Below are 21,306 nucleotides of genomic sequence, written 5' to 3'. Positions count from 1 at the left end.
GTGAAATCTCTTAATTATAAAGACAATATGACTTCATTGAAAAGTTTATTGGCTTTTGGACAAGGAAAAAAACTTTATATTAGAGAAATGCGTCTTCTATGCTAAGCAAAATTTGCATTCGTATTTTAAAGACATGAAATCTTTGACCTCACGACAATATTTTTTTCAATGCATTCAAACTTCGAAATTTTCATTAACCAGTAAAAAAAATACTTATGTCGAATTTGTAGAAAAATATTTACTTATTTTTTTTTTAAATCGGCGCGAATTCTGCCTTTGTAGTTTAGTTAAAATTTCCTAAAATTAAATAAAATCGGTTCACTGTTTTTTAGTGTTTTATACCCTAAACCACATAGTGGTCTGATTATAATAACTTTCATCGGCCAAAAAATGTGCCTACCAGAAATATTGATTTTAGACCCCATAAAATATATACCCCATAAATTAGACCCCATAAAATATCAGAATCACCTCCTGAGTCGATCTAGCGCTTGGTGTCCGTCCGTCCGTCCATGTATTTGTTGTTCACAGGATTCCGGTCGCAATTATTAACCGATTTGGATGAAATTTTGTACAGAGCGTTTTTTGGGCACAGGAAATCGGATTACATTTAGATATAGCTCCCATATATATGTATCGCCCGATTTTTCCCAAATTTGTCCATAAAAACCTTATTTATTAAGCGATCTTACTCAAACTTGGCTTACTCTAATCTTTTATGGCACATATTGTCAGTATGTGCTAAAAATCATCGAAATCGGTTCAGATTTAGATATAGATCACATATATATGTATCGCCTGAATATTTTATGAGTCTCGAAAAACTTGCAAAATATCAGCCAAATCGGTTCAGATTTAGATATAGCTCCCATATATAGCTTTCGCCCGATTTACACTCATATGACCACAGAGGCCAATTTTTTGCTCCGATTTAGTTGACATTTTGCACAGGGAGTAGAATTAGCATTGCAGCTATGTGTGCCAAATTTGGTTGAAATCGGTTCAGATTTAGATATAGCTCCCATATATATGTTTTTCTGATTTCGACAAAAATGGTCAAAATATCAACATTTTCCTTGTAAAATCGCCATTAGTCGAAAAGTTGTAAAAATGACTCTAATTTTCCTAAACTTCTAATACATATATATCGAGGGATAAATCATAAATAAACTTTTGCGAAGTTTCCTTAAAATTGCTTCAGATTTAAATGTTTCCCATATTTATGCCACCCTGCTAACATTGTGTTCCACCCTAGTGCATTAGCCGACTTAAATTTGGAGTCTATAGATTTTGTGGAAGTCTATAAAATTCTGTCCAGATCGAGTGATATTTAAATGTACGTATTTGGGACAAACCTTTATATATAGCACCCAACACATTTGACGGATGTGATATGGTATCGAAAATTTAGATCTACAAAGTGGTGCAGGGTCCCGCCCGACTTTAGACTTTCCTTACTTGTTTAATAATGAACTCAATATTAGTGGCATACTAACCAGAGAACTGTAACCGGTGGCTATTTTTTCGTATTGCAATCTTACCCACAAAATATCGGTGGCAGTGAGTAAGGCACCAAGTACCATGCGATCTTTTACATTGATACAAATGCGAGAATAAAAACACCACTAGTATATAACAGGGATGGAAAATACAATTTTTAAGAAAGTACAAAAAGGTACTTTTTTGAGCGAAAAAGTACTTTTCACTAAATTTTAACAAAAATTCCATTGGAAGATTATTGTCAAGAGCTCCCTTAAATTGAATTGAAGAAAATAAAATTTTGTTTGCCAACTCCTAATTTTTAAATATTTTCTTTTGTTAGTCTTATATTCGCTTAAAAAGACTACCGTAGTATTGTAATCGCGGCTGCCACAGATCTACTTTATGGTACTACATAAATTTTCTCTGGGTAAATAAAAATAAATTTTTGACAAACTTTTCTATACACTGAAAAAAATATTGTCGTGAGGTCAAAGATTTCATGTCTTTAAAATACGAATACAAATTTTGCTTAGCATAGAAGACGCATTTCTCTAAAATAAAGTTATTTTCCTTGTCCAAAAGTCGATAAACTTTTCAATGAAGTCGTATTGTCCTTATAATTAAGTGATTTGACTTAAAAATGGGTATCTTAACATGAAAGAAAAAATTTATAGGCTAAGGTCAACTTGACTTTAATAATTCAGAAAAATTCTTTAAATTTAATGAAATTGTCTTTAAATTTGTTGTCTTTTTGCATCTTGACTACAAAGCAAAAAATCGTTCAAATATAGGACATGTTTTTCAAAACTTTATTTTAAAGAAGTTTTTTACTTCAAACATAGCATAATTTCTATTGGAAGTCGAGTCCTAATTTGGAAAATAAAGTTGCCGTTAACTCGTTTTTAAAGGACTTTGATAGCATATGAAGAAAAAAAGCTGAGAAAGCGAAAAATTAAAATTTGCTTCCTAGAAGCAAGTACACAAAACCTAAATTTAAAAGAGAATTGTGTCTTAAAAGTATCCTTACTTGTACTCTCCGCTTCTTTGGCTCGGAATCAATACCAAATTTTTTAAAGTAAAGACAAAATCTTTGGAACCGAGTATGCTTTTTTTTCAGTGTAGAAATAAAATTTTGACAAACTTTTCTATAGAAATAAAATTTTGACAAAATTTTGTATAGAAATAAATTTTTGACAAAATTTTCTATAGAAATAAAATTTTGACAAAATGTTCTATAGAAATAAAATTTTGACAAAATTTCCTATAGAAATAAAATTTTGACAATATTTTCTTTATTTTTGCAAAATAAAAATTTTTCTCCAAATTTTGGTAGATTACTTTTGTCTCAAGTTTCGACATTAATTGTATTTTATATTATTATTATTTTAGAACACGATCGATAACTTCTTATCTAGATAGGGTTCGTGTAGAAGCGTAATATAGAATCACGTGCTTTTTTCGACTAAAACACTATTGAAATTCAAGCAAATCGTATTTGTGACTATGGCTTTTACAATATCGAGATTTTCTTCCCGCATGAACTTGTCTGTTTTGCCAAATTTGCAAAAGACTATTAGCAAATAATTTTGTTAAAGACTTTCTCAAAATATTAAAATATTTTGTCAAAACTATTGTACCATATATCTGATATCGGCTCAAAAATGTTTACACAAAACGTACTAACTCATTCGCGGGGGTACTACGGTACTGACCAGGGTAAAAAAGTATTGAAAAAAGTACTATAGTACTCGGTAAACAAAAAACGAGCGTGGCACTTAAGTGTGATTGCACTCAACAACAATTACCAGCAGATGGTATTAGCTCAAGAGAATTGAGAGAGAGTACCAAATAAGAGAATGCCAAACTGCTGAGATATGGGTAACCAATTTGTGTGATTGCTTTACTACGGTGTTTTCGAGAGACCAACACTCATACTAACAAACACCGACAGTCGTCGGTTGCATTGGATATTGGTGGTTGAATTTTTTTTACCAATTGGTGTTTTAAGATTGCAAATATTGGTGTTTACCAAATACACTGCGGTTGCGGTAGATCGCAGCCGTTCTCTGATACTAACTCTGTACGTGCAAAATCAACTATAGCTCCTAATATCAGACATTTCTGCTCAGATTGTGACAAGACTCCCATAAACATGTACCCCTTTATGGTCTTAAATATGGAAATGCGGTTTATCTCCCAAACCTATACCAATGATACCCCACAAATGCTTATGTCTACTAAGTCAGTAGGGATGGTTTAGGGTATAATATAGTCGGCCCCGCCCGACTTTCTACTTTAGTCACTTGTTTTATATTCTTTTATATTCCCGTTAATACTGCAAGTAGTAAGTTTTTGATTACCGGCAATGCTTGAGGAATCACTAGTGGTTACCCAGCTTTTGTTAGGGCTTTAACATTTGTTCGTTCGTAAATAACATTTTCCATTCACGAGTTTGCAGCGTAACTTTTTAAAGTAATGTTTGTTCTACTCGTAGTGTACGTGTGCAACAATCCTTTAATCTTGGAAGTACGTTACGATCCTTCCTTGCATTTATAAATACTTACCGAAAATTAAATATTCTCAATTGTGCGTGAAATTACTCATCTCTGCATATAAGATATTTTCATACAGCTTGACAGCAAACTTAAACAAAGCATGAACTTCAACATTCTTAACACGAATACTTGACTTTTGTGACCTATTTACTGAACTCTAAAGTTATTTTGAAAAGGTGGGAAAGCGCAAACTATGAACACATTGTGTTTATGGCTTGTTGGCCATGATTCTTTGGAAATTTGTAAAACGAAATGGCTTCGTTCTCTCTCTCTCTCTCCCTCTGTTTCAGGACTCAGCAAGTGAGTACTACCTTATCTACGATTGGCTTTGCCTTATAACCCCCCTCCAGCCATTGTTGATTACGACCTATGTTAATCAAAAAGTAGAGGAGCCATTATTTTAATGAGTTTCTGCACAACTCATATAACAGCTGGTATCCTTCAACAGCTAGAAAATTTTATAGAGAAATCATTTTAAATGCAAGAAAACAAAAGAAAAATCTACAAAGTGCATAATTATTCAGAAATGTCGCACCAGTTGCCACGTTGAGGAAAAGGCAATGAAGTAATATGGTTTCACTTCGTCTGGACAATTGCAAGGCGACTGGGAAAACTAATTATACCATAGAATTAATGACCTTTGATGTTAATAGAAAATTAATTTAAATGTGGAAATGAATCTCTGAAGCAAACAGTAAATATTTGCAAATGGTAATAAATGACCCTAGGAAGAATATATCAAGTGTCTGAAACAGGGATGGAAAATGCAGTACTATAGTACCTTTTTCAATACTTTTTTTCAGTACCGTAGTACCCCCGCGAATGATTTAGGACCTTTTGTGTAGACAGTTTTGATCAGTTTTGAAAAAGACTTTAACAAACTTATTTGCTAATAGTCTTTTACAAATTTGACAAAACAGACAAGTTCATGCGGGAAATCTCGATTTTGTAAAAGTCATGATTTTATTGAATTTCCATACTATTTTAGTCGAAAAAAGCATGTGATTCTACATTACGAAGTTATCGATCGCGTACTAAAATAATGAGAACCATTAGGCTGACGACAGAGTGGGAGATATGGCGCTATACGGCGCTATAAACCTCTGTGTGTTTTCTAATGGTGTAGCGCAAAAGACGTCAGAGTAAATGCGTAGCTACAAGCGAGACGATGCTAGTTTGAGCGAGAAAGCGTGTTGGGCAATGGTTTATAGCAAGAACTCGCTTTGTCTCTGTTTGATTTTCTTTTTGTATTTTTTGATTTTTCCGGTATTGGGCTATATTGGGTTCATTCTTTTGACATATTGTTTTGCATTTCCATGAAATTAATCATTTTGTGACCAATATTTGTGAGTTGTGAATAAAAAATATAATAAAAAATATTAATAAAATTTTATCTTACCTCAATGTTATTATTAGTTTTTCGGCGGGGAGTATTGTGGTTTTTATAAAATTTGACCAATTTTTCTCTAGTTTATGTTCTATTTTTTTTTTTTTTTTTTCAAAATGTAGTCAAATGTCTTAACTGACATCCTAGTATAATTGAAAGATTTCTCGGGGAGGTTTCTAAGTTCGTAGTACAAATTATGGAATTCCTCATTATTTTTTCTACTTTTGTTTATTTCATGAATTCCGTTCTTTCTTGCAAAAAATGCGTTGAAAGTATTTCGCGACAAGAAAAATTCTTCATCGGAATACATTTTACGTAAATAAACACCACATTACACCTGAAAAAACTGATGTAAACAAACAACACGCTTTGCTCCATATCGCGCTCACTCTGCCGTAGTATAGCATTGATATAGCATGAACTATTATAGCATCAAGCATCGCTTTGCTTCTAGCTCCCACTCTGTCGTCAGCCTTACAGTCACGGTCGAAACATGAGACAAAAATAATCTACCAACATTTGGAGAAAATCTTACCAAAAACTAAAAAAAAAAATAATATTTTGTAAAAATGTTGTCAAAATTTTATTTCTACAGAAAATTTTTTTTCTTTTGGAAAATGTTGTTAAAATTCTATTTTATTTTTTGTTAAAATTTTATATCTATAGAAAATTTTATTTCTATAAAAAATGTTGTCAACATTTTATTTCTATAGAAAATTTTGTCAAAATATAGAAAATATATAGAAAATTTTGTAAAAATTTCTATAGAAATAACATTTTGACAAAATCTCCTATTGATATAAAATTTAGAAAAAAAAAATAAAATAAAATTTTGGCAAAATTTTTCAAAAGAAAAAAATGGAAAAAATTTTCTGTAGAAATAAAATTTTGACAACTTCTTATCTAGAAAGTATTCTTGTGGAAGCGTAATATCGAATCACATGGTTTTTTTTTTTTTTGACTAAAACAGTATTGAAATTCAATAGAATCAAGTTTTTGACTATGACTTTTACTATAGAGAATGTCGTCAATATTTTATTTCTATAGAAAATTTTATCAAAATTTTATTTCTGTAGAAAATTTTGTCAAAATTTTATTTTTATAGAAAATTTTGTCAAAATTTTATTTTTATAGAAAATTTTTTCAAAATTTTATTTCTGATGAAAATTTTGTCAACATTTTATTTCTATATAAAATTTTATCAACATTTAATATCTATAGAAAAATTTGTCAAAATTTTATTTCGGTAGAAAATTTTGTCAAAAATTTATTTTTATTTGTCTACAGAAAATTTATGAAATACCATGAATTCTACCAATATACCAAACCGTGATTACAATACTACTGTAGTCTTTGTAAACGGATATAAAACTAAAAAAATATTTAAAACTGAGGAGTTGACAAACAAAATTTTATTTTCCTTAAAATACAGTCTAAAGATGCTCTTGACAATAATCTTCTAATGGAGTTTTTATTGAAATTTAGTGAAAAGTACTTTTTCGCTCAAAAAAATACCTTTTTGGTACTTTCTTAAAAATTTCATCCCTGGTCTGAAACATTGATGCAGATAGGAAGGATTTCTCATGCAATGAGAATAAATGATTAGAAGCATTGCTATATTCAGACTGCCACACTACATTGAAAAAAAAAATATTGTCCCACGTCCACAAATTTGATGTCCTTGAAATACGAATGCGATTTTTTTTTAGAATAGCAAGATATGTACATTTCCCTAATATAAAGTTTTTTCCTTCTCCAAAAGTCGATAAACTTTATAGTGAAGTCGTTTTGTCCTTATAGTTAAGCGATTCGACTTCTACATGAAGTCCAGTCTGTATTTGGAAACTTAAGTTGTCCTTAAAATATTTTTAAAAGGGCTTCGATAGCACATAAAGAAAAAAAAGCTGAAAAAACGATTACTTTAAAATTTGTTTCCTAGAAACAACATTCAAAAGATAATTGTGCCCTAAAATGATCGTTACTTCAATCCTCCGCTTCGTTGGTTCTTAAGTAATACCAAAATCATCACTGTAAAGACAAAATCTTTGGAACCGGCTCTTTTTCAGGGTACAAATGACAGCCAAATGACATTTTATTTATTGAGAGATCATTATAGTGTGGCTGATCATCAGCTCAATGATAAGGGAACTTTTTTTATAGTCGATCGAACGGCGTTTCACATTGCGGTGAAAACACACATAAATGTCACCAGTATTACACAGCAAAAATATCACCAAAATATTTCCATTTAAAAAGTTGATTGAAGTTGAAAATTTTTTCAATTAATAAATTTATTGGTACAATTAACTTTTTCATTAGGATGGAAATACTAAAGGGTGATTCTTTTGAGGTTAGGATTTTCATGCATTAGTATTTGACAGATCACGTGGGATTTCAGACATGGTGTCAAAGAGAAAGATGCTCAATATGCTTTGACATTTCATCATGAATAGACTTACTAACGAGCAACGCTTGCAAATCATTGAATTTTATTACCAAAATCAGTGGCAGAAAATCCGCTTTTTTATCGACAAATTTTGTTCAGCGATGAGGCTCATTTCTGGTTGAATGGCTACGTAAATAAGCAAAATTGCCGCATTTAGAGTGAAGAGCAACCAGAAGCCGTTCAAGAACTGCCCATGCATCCCGAAAAATGCACTGTTTGGTGTGGTTTGTACGCTGGTGGAATCATTGGACCGTATTTTTTCAAAGATGCTGTTGGACGCAACGTTACGGTGAATGGCGATCGCTATCGTTCGATGCTAACAAACTTTTTGTTGCCAAAAATGGAAGAACTGAACTTGGTTGACATGTGGTTTCAACAAGATGGCGCTACATGCCACACAGCTCGCGATTCTATGGCCATTTTGAGGGAAAACTTCGGAGAACAATTCATCTCAAGAAATGGACCGGTAAGTTGGCCACCAAGATCATGCGATTTGACGCCTTTAGACTATTTTTTGTGGGGCTACGTCAAGTCTAAAGTCTACAGAAATAAGCCAGCAACTATTCCAACTTTGGAAGACAACATTTCCGAAGAAATTCGGGCTATTCCGGCCGAAATGCTCGAAAAAGTTGCCCAAAATTGGACTTTCCGAATGGACCACCTAAGACGCAGCCGCGGTCAACATTTAAATGAAATTATCTTCAAAAAGTAAATGTCATGGACCAATCTAACGTTTCAAATAAAGAACCGATGAGATTTTGCAAATTTTATGCGTTTTTTTTTTTTAAAAAGTTATCAAGCTCTTAACAAATCACCCTTTAGTACCAAATTGCTCACGGTCATGTCTCGGTGCTTTTGGCAGTCGAAATGTATTACAAAAGCACAAAAGTGTCAACTTTATCAACCCTGGCTTAGACTATTCATCGCATCCATTGGCGGAGCTTGGAAATTTCTCTGCAAGTTAAGGTTGGTACTATCAAGGTTGGCTGATAAGTCCCCGGTCTGACACATAGATGGCGTCGCTAGTATTAAATGCATATTATTTGTATACCCTCCACCATAGGATGGGGGTATATTAACGTTGTCATTCCGTTTGTAACACATCGAAATATTGCTCTAAGACCCCATAAAGTATATATATTCTGGGTCGTGGTGAAATTCTGAGTCGATCTGAGCATGTCCGTCTGTTGAAATCACGCTAACTTCCGAACGAAACAAGCTATCGACTTGAAACTTGGCACAAGTAGTTGTTATTGATGTAGGTCGGATGGTATTGCAAATGGGCCATATCGGTCCACTTTTACGTATTGCCCCCATATAAACGGACCCCCAAATTTGGCTTGCGAGACCTCTAAGAGAAGCAAATTTCATCCGATACGGCTGAACTTTGGTACATGGTGTTAGTATATGGTCTCTAACAACCATGCAAAAATTGGGTGACATCGGTCCATAATTATATATAGCCCCCATATAAACCGATCCCCCGATTTGGCTTGCGAAGCTTCTAAGAGAAGCAAATTTCATCCGATCCGGCTGAAATTTGGTACATGGTGTTAGAATATGGTCTCTAACAACCATGCAAAAATTGGGGGGGGGCATCGGTCCATAATTATATATAGCCCCCATATAAACCGATCCCCCGATTTGGTTTGCGAAGCTTCTAAGAGAAGGAAATTTCATCCGATCCGGCTGAAATTTGGTACATGGTGTTAGTATGTGGTCTCTAACAACCATGCAAAAATTGGTCCACATCGGTCCATAATTATATATAGCCCCCATATAAACCGATCCCCCGATTTGGCTTGTGGAGCCTCTAAGAGAAGCAAAATTCATCCGATCTGGTTGAAATTTGGTACGTGGTTGTAGTATATGATATTTAACAACCATGCCAAAAGTGGTCCATATCAGTCCATAATCATATATAGCCCCCATATAAACCGATTCCGAGACTTGGTTTTGGAGCCTCTTGGAGGAGCAAATTTCATCCGAGTGAGTTGAAATTTGGTACATAGTGCTAGTATATGGCCGTTAACAACCATGCCTAACTAAGTCCGTATCGGTCTATAGTTATATATAGAGCCTTAGATAAAACATTCCCTAATCACACAAGAATTGGTCCATATCAAGTTCATAATTATATATATCCCCCATATAAGTGACCCCCATATTTCAATTCTGGCTCTCTACGTACCGTGCAAAAAGTCCATATCGATTCGTAATTATTTGTAGACTTAACTATACATAACTTTTTGTCTAATACATACCACGTATGGACTAACTCCCAATTAAGAAAACGATGTTAAGAAGGTTTAAGATACCACAACCCAAGTAATTCGATTGTGAATGACAGTCTTTCGTAGAAGTTTCTACGCAATCCATGGTGGAGGGTACATAAGATTCGGCCTGGCCGAACTAACGGCCGTATATACTTGTTATATAGTACCAACCTTCAAGTGATTCGTGTCAAAATTTGATAAAATACTGTTTTCTGAAGGGAAAAAATACGCTGGAAGCAAAAACTTGGCTTGATAATGAGTTTCCGGACACTGCCCCAGGGAAATCAACAATAATTGATTGGTATGCAAAATTCAAGCGTGGTGAAATGAGCACGGAGGACGGTGAACGCAGTGGACGCACGAAAGAGGTGGTTACCGACGAAAACATCAAAAAAATCCACAAAATGATTTTGAATGACCGTAAAATGAAGTTGCTCAATGCCTTAAAGATATCAAAGGAACGTGTTGGTCATATCATTCATCAATATTTTGATATGCGGAAGCTCTGTGCAAAATGGGTGCCTCGCGAGCTCACATTTGACCAAACACAACAACGTGTTGATGATTCGGAGCGGTGTTTGCGGCTGTTAACTCGTAATACACCCGAGTTTTTCCGTCGATATGTGACAATGAATGAAACATGGCTCAATCACTACACTCCTGAGTCCAATCGACAGTCGGCTGAGTGGACAGCGACCGGTGAACCGTCTCCGAAGCGTGGAAAGACTCAAAAGTCCGCTGGCAAAGTAATGGCCTGTTTATACCCTGCGCCACACTGTGGAACAGGGTATTATAAGTTAGAGCATATGTTTGCAACACCCAGAAGAAGACGAGATAGACACATGGTATATTTGGCAAAAATGCTCAGGGTGGGCTCCTGAGTCGATATAGCCATGTCCGTCTGTCCGTGAACACATTTTTGTAATCAAAGTCTAGGTCGCAGTTTTAGTCCAATCGACTTCAACTACGTGTTTTGGCTCAGAATAGAACCTTATTGATTTTGGATGAAATCGTTTCAGATTTAGATATATCTCCCATATATATCTTTCGCCCGATATGGACTAATACGGTCCCAAAATTTTACCCCAATTTGGTTGAAATTTTGCACTAAGAGTACAATTAGTAGTGTCGTAAAGTGTGCAATCGGTTTAGATTTAGATATAGCTCCCATATATAGCTTTCGCCCGATTTACACTCATATGACAACAGAGGCCTATTTATTGGTCCGATTTAGTTGCATTTTGCGCAGGGAGTAGAATTAGCATTGTAGCTATGCGTGCCAAATTTGGTTGAAATCGGTTCAGATTTCGATATATCTCCCATATATAGCTTTCGCCCGATTTACACTCATATGACCACAGAGGACAATGTTTTGCTCCGATTTAGTTGAAATTTTGCACAGGGAGAAGAATTAGCATTGTAGCTATGCGTGCCAAATTTGGTTGAAATCGGTTCAGATTTAGATATATCTCCCATATATAGCTTTCGCCCGATTTACACTACCACAGAGGCCAATTTTAAGTTGAAATTTTGCACGGGAAGTAGAATTAGCATTGTAGCTATGCGTGCCATATTTGGTTGAAATCGGTTCAGATTTAGATATAGCTCCCATATATAGCTTTCGCCCGATTTACACTAATATGACAACAGAAGCCAATTTTTTGCTCCGATTCAGTTGAAATTTTGCACAGGGAGTAGATTTAGCATTGTAGCTATGCGTACCAAATTTGGTTGAAATCGGTTCAGATTTAGATATATCTCCCATATATATGTTTTTCTGATTTTGACAAAAATGGTCAAAATACCAACATTTTCCTTGTAAAATCGCCACTGCTTAGTCGAAAAGTTGTAAAAATGACACTAATTTTCCTAAACTTCTAATACATATATATCGAGCGATAAATCATAACTAAATTTTTGCGAAGTTTCCTTAAAATTGCTTCAGATTTAAATGTTTCCCATTTTTTACTAACATTGTGTGCATTAGCCGACTTAAATTTTGAGTCTATAGATTTGATAGACTTCCACATCGAGTGATTTTTAAATGTATGTATTTGGGACAAACCTTTATATATAGCCCCCTACACATTTGACGGATGTTATATGCTATCGAAAATTTAGATCTACAAAGTGGTGCAGGATATTATATAGTCGACCCCGCCCGACTTTAGACTTTCCTTACTTGTTTTTGGGATCCGCATGGAATAATTTTTATCGATTATCTTGAGAAGGGAAAACCCATCAACAGTGACTATTATATGGCGTTATTGGAGCGTTTGAAGGTCGAAATCGCGGCAAAACGGCCCCATATGAAGAAGAAAGCAGTGTTGTTACACCAAGACAACGTACCGTGCCACAAGTCATTGAGAACGATGGCAAAATTCATGAATTGGGCTTCGAATTGCTTCCCCACCCACCGTATTCTCCAGATCTGGCCCCAGCGACTTTTTCTTGTTCTCAGACCTCAAAAGGATGCTCGCAGTGAAAAAAATTTGGCTCCAATGAAGAGGTGATCGCCGAAACTGAGGCCCAAAATGGTATCAAAAAATTGGAATGTCGTTATAATCGTTGTATCGCTCTTAAAAAAAAATGTGATTTTCTTTGTTAGACCGGGGAATTATCAGCCAACCTGTTATAACAGTGATTCATAAAATTACACACGGACAAAAGCTCGTCCGGTTGTAAAAAATTTAGTTTTACTCTAATACTTTGACGTTTTTCGAGTCAAAGAAGAAGAGAATTGAAGCAAGAACACAATTATTACACATTTAAGGTTTGTGTTACAAGAAGACAAATTTGAATTAATTCATTAATTTTAAAGTTTATAATCTTCGCTTCAAAAATTTTTTTCATTAAATTTAGGACACAAATTTTGTAAATTTGTCACATGTCTTTGAACTAAGGCTAATTTTCATTAAAGTAAAGGCTAAGACTTAGCTGAAGGATTTAGCTTCTTTGGTTTAAAGTTGTTTTTTGGAATTAAGATAACATTTTTTACTTTGAAGTATCCGTTATAATTTTGATTTTTAAACTGGCATTTGTTTGTACGTGAGTTCCTTTATTAATAAGCCGCGAAAAGATGAAATGAAAATTTGATAAATTAGATCTGTATCCTATTTTTAATTTTATTGGTCCTAGATTTAAAGCCAGATGGGTCGCAAAAAAAGTCTTTATTTTAAAGCCGCATCTTTAGATCGGAATCAATACCAAAATCCTTAAGGGAAGGTCAAAATCTTTGAATCCAAGTAAACTTTTTTTTGAGTGCAGATTTGATCAAACTCCAGGCCGCAGTGTTACACAACCGTCTTGTGAAGTGAACATATTGAAAAATCAACTTAGTGCCACTGAAGATCTAAAAATTGCAATTTTATTTTTAGGCGAGAAACATTGTTTGCCGCACCATAATTTTTTCTCGCAAATTATGTTCCCGATTTCGACAACCATTTATATGTTTCGAGAGAAAACAACACTTTTGCAGCAAAAATGTTCCATGTTCTCCGGCCAAAAATAACATTTAGCTCTTGAAACAGGTTTGAGGTGATCATATTCCTTCTCTGTGTGTAACAAGAATCAGCGTTTGGATTATTTTTGATGGAGTTCAGGTGCAATAGTGTCATTGCACAATATATATGACTTAGGAATACAAAAGATTAAAATTGGGATACAGATTTTGTTTTCTTATATGAGATATACTGCATAAATAAAATTCTATTTATTCTCTAGATAATTTTATTTCAAATTTGATTAATATGTTGCTTTCTTTTGATATTTTTAGCCTGAGCAGACGGCCCAATTAAAGGAAGCCCTGCGGATTCAAGCTGAGCAGCGATTGGTGCAACAGCAACAGCAAATATTAGAAAAACAACCATTTGTACAAGATGGCCAGGTATGTGATATTTTTAGCCCGAACAGACGGGGAGTCGCTTCACATGGCGGCTATATACAATTATGAACACGATAACAAAAATGGCAGATTTTTTACTGTTTGGTAGTTTGGTAGAATTCTTGATGTTTTGGAAGATTTGGCAAAATATTCCTCTCCAACTATCAAATGCTTCTGACAAAAGTTTCTATAGAAATAAAATTTTGACAAAATTTTCTATACAAATAAATTTTTTACAAAATTTTCTATACAAATTATATTTTGACAAAATTTCTTAAAGACATAAAATGTTGACAAAATTGTCTATAGAAATAAAATGTTGACAACATTTTCTATAGAAATATAAAATTTTGACAAAATTATGTATAGAAATTATATTTTGACAAAATTTCTTAAAGACATAAAATATTGACAAGATTTTCTATAGAAATAAAATTTTGACAAAATTTTCTATGGCAATAAAATTTTGGTAGATTATTTTTGGCTCTTAGAGGCTCCGTTAGGCAAATCTAGGTATCGGTTTATATGGGTGCTATAAATAATTATGAACCGATATGGACCAATTTTTACATGGTTGTTAGAGACCATATAACAACACCATGTTCCATAATTCAGCCGGATCGGATTGCAAGCCAAATCTGAGGATCGGTTTATATGGGAGCTGTATGTAATTATGGACCGATGTGGACCAACTTTTGCATGGTTTTTAGAGACCATATACCAACACCATGTACCAAATTTCAGCCGGATCGGATGAAATTTGCTTCTCCTTGAGGCTCCGCAAGCCAAATCTGAGGATACACTGAAAAAAAGCATACCCGGTTCCAAAGATTTTGTCTTTACTTTAAAAAAGTTGGTATTGATTCCGAGCCAAAGAAGCGGAGAATACAAATAAGGATACTTTTAAGACAATTCTCTTTTAAAATCGGGTTTTGTGTACTTGCTTCTAGGAAGCAAATCTAAATTTTTCGCTTTTTCAGCTTTTTTTCTTCATATGCTATCAAAGTCCTTTAAAAACAAGTTAACGACAACTTTATTTTCCAAATTAAAACTCGGCTTCTTGTAGAAATTATGCTGTGTTTCAAGTAAAAAACGTCTTTAAAATAAAGTGTTGAAAAACATGTCCTATATTTGAACGATTTTTTGCTTTGTAGTCAAGATGCAAAAAGACAACAATTTTAAAGACAATTTCATTAAATTTAAAGATTTTTTCTAAATTATTAAAGTCAAGTTGACCTTAGCCCAAACATTTTTTTCTTTCATGTTATGATATCCATTTTTAAATCAAATCACTTAATTATAAGGACAATACGACTTCATTGAAAAGTTTATCGACTTTTGCACAAGGTAAAAAACTTTATATTAGAGAAATGCGTCTTCTATGCTAAGCAAAATTTGCATTCGTATTTTAAAGACATGAAATCTTTGACCTCACGACAATATTTTTTTCAGTGTACGTTAGTTAAATGAACTGAAACAAATTTTCTTGAATTTGTCGAAAACCGTTTATTTATTTTTGTGATTTCGGCGTGATGCCAGCGCTTGTAATACTGTTTAGTTCAAAATTTCTAAAAATATTCAAAATTTTCTAAAATTAACCAAAAGTTTTCTTCCTAGTGGGTTCACTGTTTTTTCAGTGTGGCCTTATATGAGAGATTGTGCAACCTGAATTTTAGGTTTTGCAATTTATAAAATATTAAGGAAATTTTTTTTTTTTTTTTTAATAATAAATTTTAATTAAAGGAATGGTCATAATCTTTATTTAAATGTACTTCCTCAAAAAAAAAAGAAAAAATAAAAAACACTCCCACACACATTCTGCTTCAATCATATATATTTCCAGGATTGGTCCAAACAAAATATTGTTTGCATTGTTCAAGCATATTATGTTTCACCATAGGCACACACCGGTAAAAAAAAAAAACGTTTAAAGATATTTTCTTTGTATGTATATATTTTTAAGGCGCCAATTTGTTACTTCAATTTTTTTACTTGCCAAATACCCAAATACTTGTATCCACAAATATTACATTAATCTTATGTACCCTCCACCATGGATTGCGTAGAAACTTCTACTATAGACGGTCATCCAAAATTAAATTACTTGGGTTGCGGCAAGGCATCTTAAAACTTCTTAACATCATCTTCTAAATTGTAAGTTAGTCCATGCGGGATATATCTACTATACTATAAAATACTACTACAAAAGAAAGGTCGATTAAATACCCAGCAAAAAAAGCGTCGCCAAAAAAGTAATGAAAATGTTCTTTTTGGATCCGGAAGTGGTGCAAAATTGACGCCGAAGCGATGAATTTAACATTGGTCATATGACGGAAGTCCTCAATTTCAACAGCCGTTGCACTGAATTTGCATCACTTCTTTAGGTGTGATCCGAATTCAATGTTTTGGAAGTAAATTAAAAAATTTTGTGATATTTTGTCAACTAATTTTTACAATTTTGTACAATTTTAATGGATTCAACGCTTGCCGGAAACGTTTGACCTCAAATATTTTCAAAAATTCACAATTTTTCCAGATTGGATTTAGCATTTTTTTCGACAAAATTTAAATGATTTGTACCATTTTATGAATTCTTACTCTGTTTTTAAACTATTTGAAACAAAAAAAAGTTAACATTACCCATTAAAAGTATAAAAAAAAAACAAGTTATAAAACAAGTATATACGGCCGTAAGTTCGGCCAGGCCGAAGCTTATGTACCCTCCATCATGGATTGCGTAGAAACTTCTTCTAAACACTGCCATCCACAATCGAATTACTTAAGTTGCGGTAACGCTTGCCGATGGCAAGGTATCTTAAAACCTCCTAACACCATCTTCTAAATTGTATGTAAGTCCATACGTGGTATATATTAAATCAAAAAAGATCGATCCAATACGTATATAATTCAGTTTGACAAAGTAGACATAAAATGTTGACAAAATTTTCTACAGAAATAAAATTTTAACAAAATTTTCTATAGAAATAAACTTTTGACAAAATTTTCTATAGAAATAAAATCTTGGTAGATTATTTTTGGCTCGAGTGGCAACCATGATTATGAACCGAATAAAATTTGAACAAAATTTTCTATAGAAATAAAATTTTGACAAAATTTTCTATAGAAATAAAATTTTGGTAGATTATTTTTGGCTCTAGTGGCAACCATGATTATGAACCGATATGGACCAATTTTTGTGTGATTGGACCAATTTTGGTATGGTTGTTAGCGACCATATACTAACACCACGTTCCTAATTTCAAGCGGATCGGATGAATTTTGCTTCTCCAAGAGGCTCCGGAGGTCAAATCTGGAGAACGTTTTATATGGGGGCTATATATAATTATGGACCGATATGGACCAATTCTGGCACGGTTGTTAAAGATCATATACTAACACCATGTTCCAAATTACAACCGGATTGGATGAAATTTGATTCTCTTGGAGACTTCGGGGCTATATATAATTATGAACCGATGTGGATGAAATTTGATTCTCTTGGAGACTTCGGGGCTATATATAATTATGAACCGACGTGGACCAATTTTTGCATGGTTGTTAGAGACCATATACCAATATCATGTACCAAATTTCAGCCGGATCGGATGCAATTTGCTTCTCTTTGAGGCTTCGCAAGCCAAATCTGGAGATCGGTTTATATGGGGTCTATATATAATTATGAACCGATGTGGACCTATTTTTGCGTGGTTGTTAGAGACCATATACCAACACCATGTACCAAATTTCAGCCGGATCGGATGAAATTTGCTTCTCTTTTAGGCTCCGCAAGCCAAATCTGGGTATCGGTTTATATGGGGGCTATATATAATTATGGACCGATGTGGACCAATTTTTGCATGATTGTTAGAGACCATATACCAACACCATATACCAAATTTCAGCCGGATCGGATGAAATATTCTTCTGTTAGAGGCTCCACAAGCCAAATCTGAGGGTCCCTTTATATGGGGGCTATACGTAAAAGTAGACCGATATGGCCCATTTTCAATACCATCTGACCTACATCGATAACAACTACGTGTGCCAAGTTTCAAGTCGATAGCTTGTTTCGTTCGGAAGTTAGCGTGATTTCAACAGACGGACGGACGGACGGACATGCTTAGATCGACTCAGAATTTCACCACGACCCAGAATATATATACTTTATGGGATCTTAGAGCAATATTTCGATGTGTTACAAACGGAATGACAAAGTTAATATACCCCCATCCTATGATGGAGGGTATAAAAATACAAATAATAACAAATATAAAGTACTTAAAAACAAAACTTTAAACGAAATATGCAAAATCCTAGAAATAAATTTAATACAAAGATTCAATGTCTGACTTAAGTTAAAGATTATTTCTTTAAATTTAAAATAAATTGTTTCTTACTTTTATGGAAAGTTGCCTTACTTCAAAGACCTACGACTTTAAATTTCTATGATTTGTGTTCTATAATTAATAAAAAAAAAAACAATTTGAAGCAAGAATTATAAACTTTCATTAAATTAATACTGTTTAAATTGCATGTCCTAAAATTTAGGAAGCATAATCTTCAATATTAGGTCAATAACTTTTTCAGTATATTGTAATTAAATTTATTTGATATCATTAATAGTAATCAAAATTTAGTTGATAATGTTATTTTTTGATTGTTTATTTGTTTTAATTCAAATTCATTTAACATTTTATTTGGACAATTTTGGTAATTTTTTTGTCTCTGTATCTTAATTTTCATTCATTAAGTTTGCCACAGAATAAGTCTATCTGTCCTCATCACATCTAGAGACTTCTTTAATTATCAATGTTATCATTTCACCACCTTGAAAGTCATTCCGTATATCCCTAATATCACATATACCATACAAACCACAAATATTGCCTTTAGTATCATCAACTTTCATTATAAACTTTCCTTATTTGAATCTTTCTAGCCATTGCTGCCTTTGAATTATGACCCCTTCTATAGTCCTATATTATTGAAGGTTGATAAAATCATCGAACAATTAGGCATTAAAGATGACCCCTGCAGGGAAAGAGTGATTTGCAGCATGTACAAGGATCCAGAACGTTATAGCCCGCATAGTAATTTTGTGTCAGCAGAATTAAGCAGGTATGTATGCTACAGAAACTTTAAAGCACATTACGCAAAAGTGAAACTGCGAATACTTTAAATTAGATGTTTATAAAAAAAAATTAATATAATTATTTAAATATATACAGTGAAACCTCTCAAACTTGGACACTCTGAAAACCGGACACCTCCCAAAAGTGGACAATTATATGGGGACGTTGGCTACATTAACAAATTAAACTTAATCTCTCATACCTGGACACCTCCCAAATGTGGACAAAATTTAGGCGACCGTGGCTGTCGACCCCTCAGAGGTTTCACTGTATATATACGGCCGAAAGTTCGGCCGGTCAGTTCTGCTAAAGACTGCCAACAAATGTAGTATTGTGGTAACCACTTTAGTTATTGATCGATTTATATAGATGAGTATAATAGAGGGATACTCCGAATCGGATAAAATTTTCTCCTCGTGAAAACTCAAGAAATCAAATCTTGGGATCGGTTTATATGGAGGTTATATATAGCCAGCAAAAAAAAAGCGTTGCCAAAAAAGTTGTGAAAATGTTCCTTTTGGATCCGGAGGTGGTGCAAACTTGGCGCAGAAGCGATGAATTTAACATGGGCTTGTACACCATTTCAACAGAATTTGCACTGAATTTGCATCACTTCTTAAGGTGTGATTCGAATTGTTTTTGATGTGAATTAGGTTAGGTGGAAGCCCGATGTATCAGGCTCACTTAGACTATTCAGTCCATTGTGATACCACAGTGGTGAAGTTCTCTCTTGTCACTGAGTGCTGCCCTATTCCATGTTAAGCTCAATGACAAGGGACCTCCTTGTTATAGCCGAGTCCGAACGGCGTTCCACATTGCAGTGAAACCACTTAGAGAAGCTTTGAAGCCCTCAGAAATGTCACCAGCATTACTGAGGTGGGATAATCCACCGCTGAAAAACTTTTTGGTGTTCGGTCGTGGCAGGAATCGAACCCACGACCTTGTGTATGCAAGGCGGGCATGCTAACCATTGCACCACGGTGGCTCCCTGTATGGTATTAGTAATTGTTGAACTCTTCTTCACAATCTAATTTTGTTAGAATTATTTCATTGATTAATTTAGAATTATGATTTACAAATGATATTTGACATCTCCATCCATCTTTCCATCTTTTCCAGAGACACCAGTGAACTTCAACCCATAACGAGCACAAACCCGGCGGTGATACGTTTCTTCCGTTTCATACAGGCAGCACGTGATGGTCAAGATAATAAGAATTGCCTAGAACTGTATCCCAAATGCAATATAAATACCGAATAAAACAATTCTACGTCCATTGACCAATGAATCATTTCACGGTGCGAGTCCTTTTATAAAGTCATTAAATTTAAAATTCAAGTATTGGGAATGACTTGTTTTGGGGAAAAACGAGTTGTTTTTATTGAATACAAATCTGCAACAATAAAAATGATTTGGTTTTCCCAAATACAGATTACTCCAAATGCTATCTTAGATTATTCCTTAAAACAAAATATTTCCTTATAGTTATACGTCAATCTATTTATTTTTCTATTTGTAAGGACATTTATTAGGTAAATTATATTTCTAAGTTATTTATTATTATTTTTATTAAATTATTTATTTTCATTATTTATATTTATTTCATTTTTTATTGCATATATTTATTTTTGTAAATATATATATATATATATATATAATTCTAAAAGTTCTTAATATTAGATATCCTGAATAATGTTTTTGTCATTAAGTTTCGTTAGACACGTTTCTTTCAAATTTGGCTTTATAAAAATGATCAAAATGACTTTATAGTTTGAATAAAATTAAATAAATAATAAATCAACAAATATCTTTTGTATGTCTTATTTTGAAATAATTAAATAAATGATATAAAAATTGATTTGGTATTTTATCTTTTAATGGAATTAAAACAAATAATAACTAAGCAACCATTCTACAAATTATTACAATTTTTATACACAGATAAAAATATCACCAATTAAAAAGTTGATTGAAGCTGAAATTTTTTTCAATCAATAAATTAATTGATACAATTAACGTTTTAATCATGATAGAAACATTAAGTTAATTAAGTGAATGATAACCAAGCCTGACAATACATATGTTTCATCGACAGCTAACTCGATTTTCCATTGCTTTAGTATAGATCGGGTGGGTGGAGATGA

The 21,306-nt window shown here is 33.4% G+C and overlaps 1 protein-coding gene across 4 annotated transcripts in view; it reads left to right on the top strand.

Moving 5' to 3' along the window:
• Positions 1-20,702, top strand: part of Osi17 (DUF1676 domain-containing protein Osi17) — a 121,750-nt gene extending 101,048 nt beyond the window's left edge. For all 4 annotated transcript variants that reach the window (XM_075292545.1, XM_075292544.1, XM_075292546.1 and 1 more), the window contains 3 exons: positions 13,922-14,032; positions 18,969-19,147; positions 20,281-20,702. In XM_075292545.1, coding sequence (XP_075148660.1) covers positions 13,922-14,032; positions 18,969-19,147; positions 20,281-20,422 — 432 coding nt within the window. In that variant the 3' untranslated portion in view covers positions 20,423-20,702. The remainder of the gene's footprint in view (positions 1-13,921; positions 14,033-18,968; positions 19,148-20,280) is intronic.
• Positions 20,703-21,306: the final 604 nt, after the last annotated feature.

Source organism: Haematobia irritans, chromosome 1 (assembly GCF_050003625.1).
Source record: "Haematobia irritans isolate KBUSLIRL chromosome 1, ASM5000362v1, whole genome shotgun sequence".
Lineage (NCBI taxonomy): Eukaryota > Metazoa > Arthropoda > Insecta > Diptera > Muscidae > Haematobia > Haematobia irritans.
The sequence above is the reverse complement of the archived record's forward strand: the minus strand, read 5'-3'. Positions and strand labels throughout refer to the sequence as shown.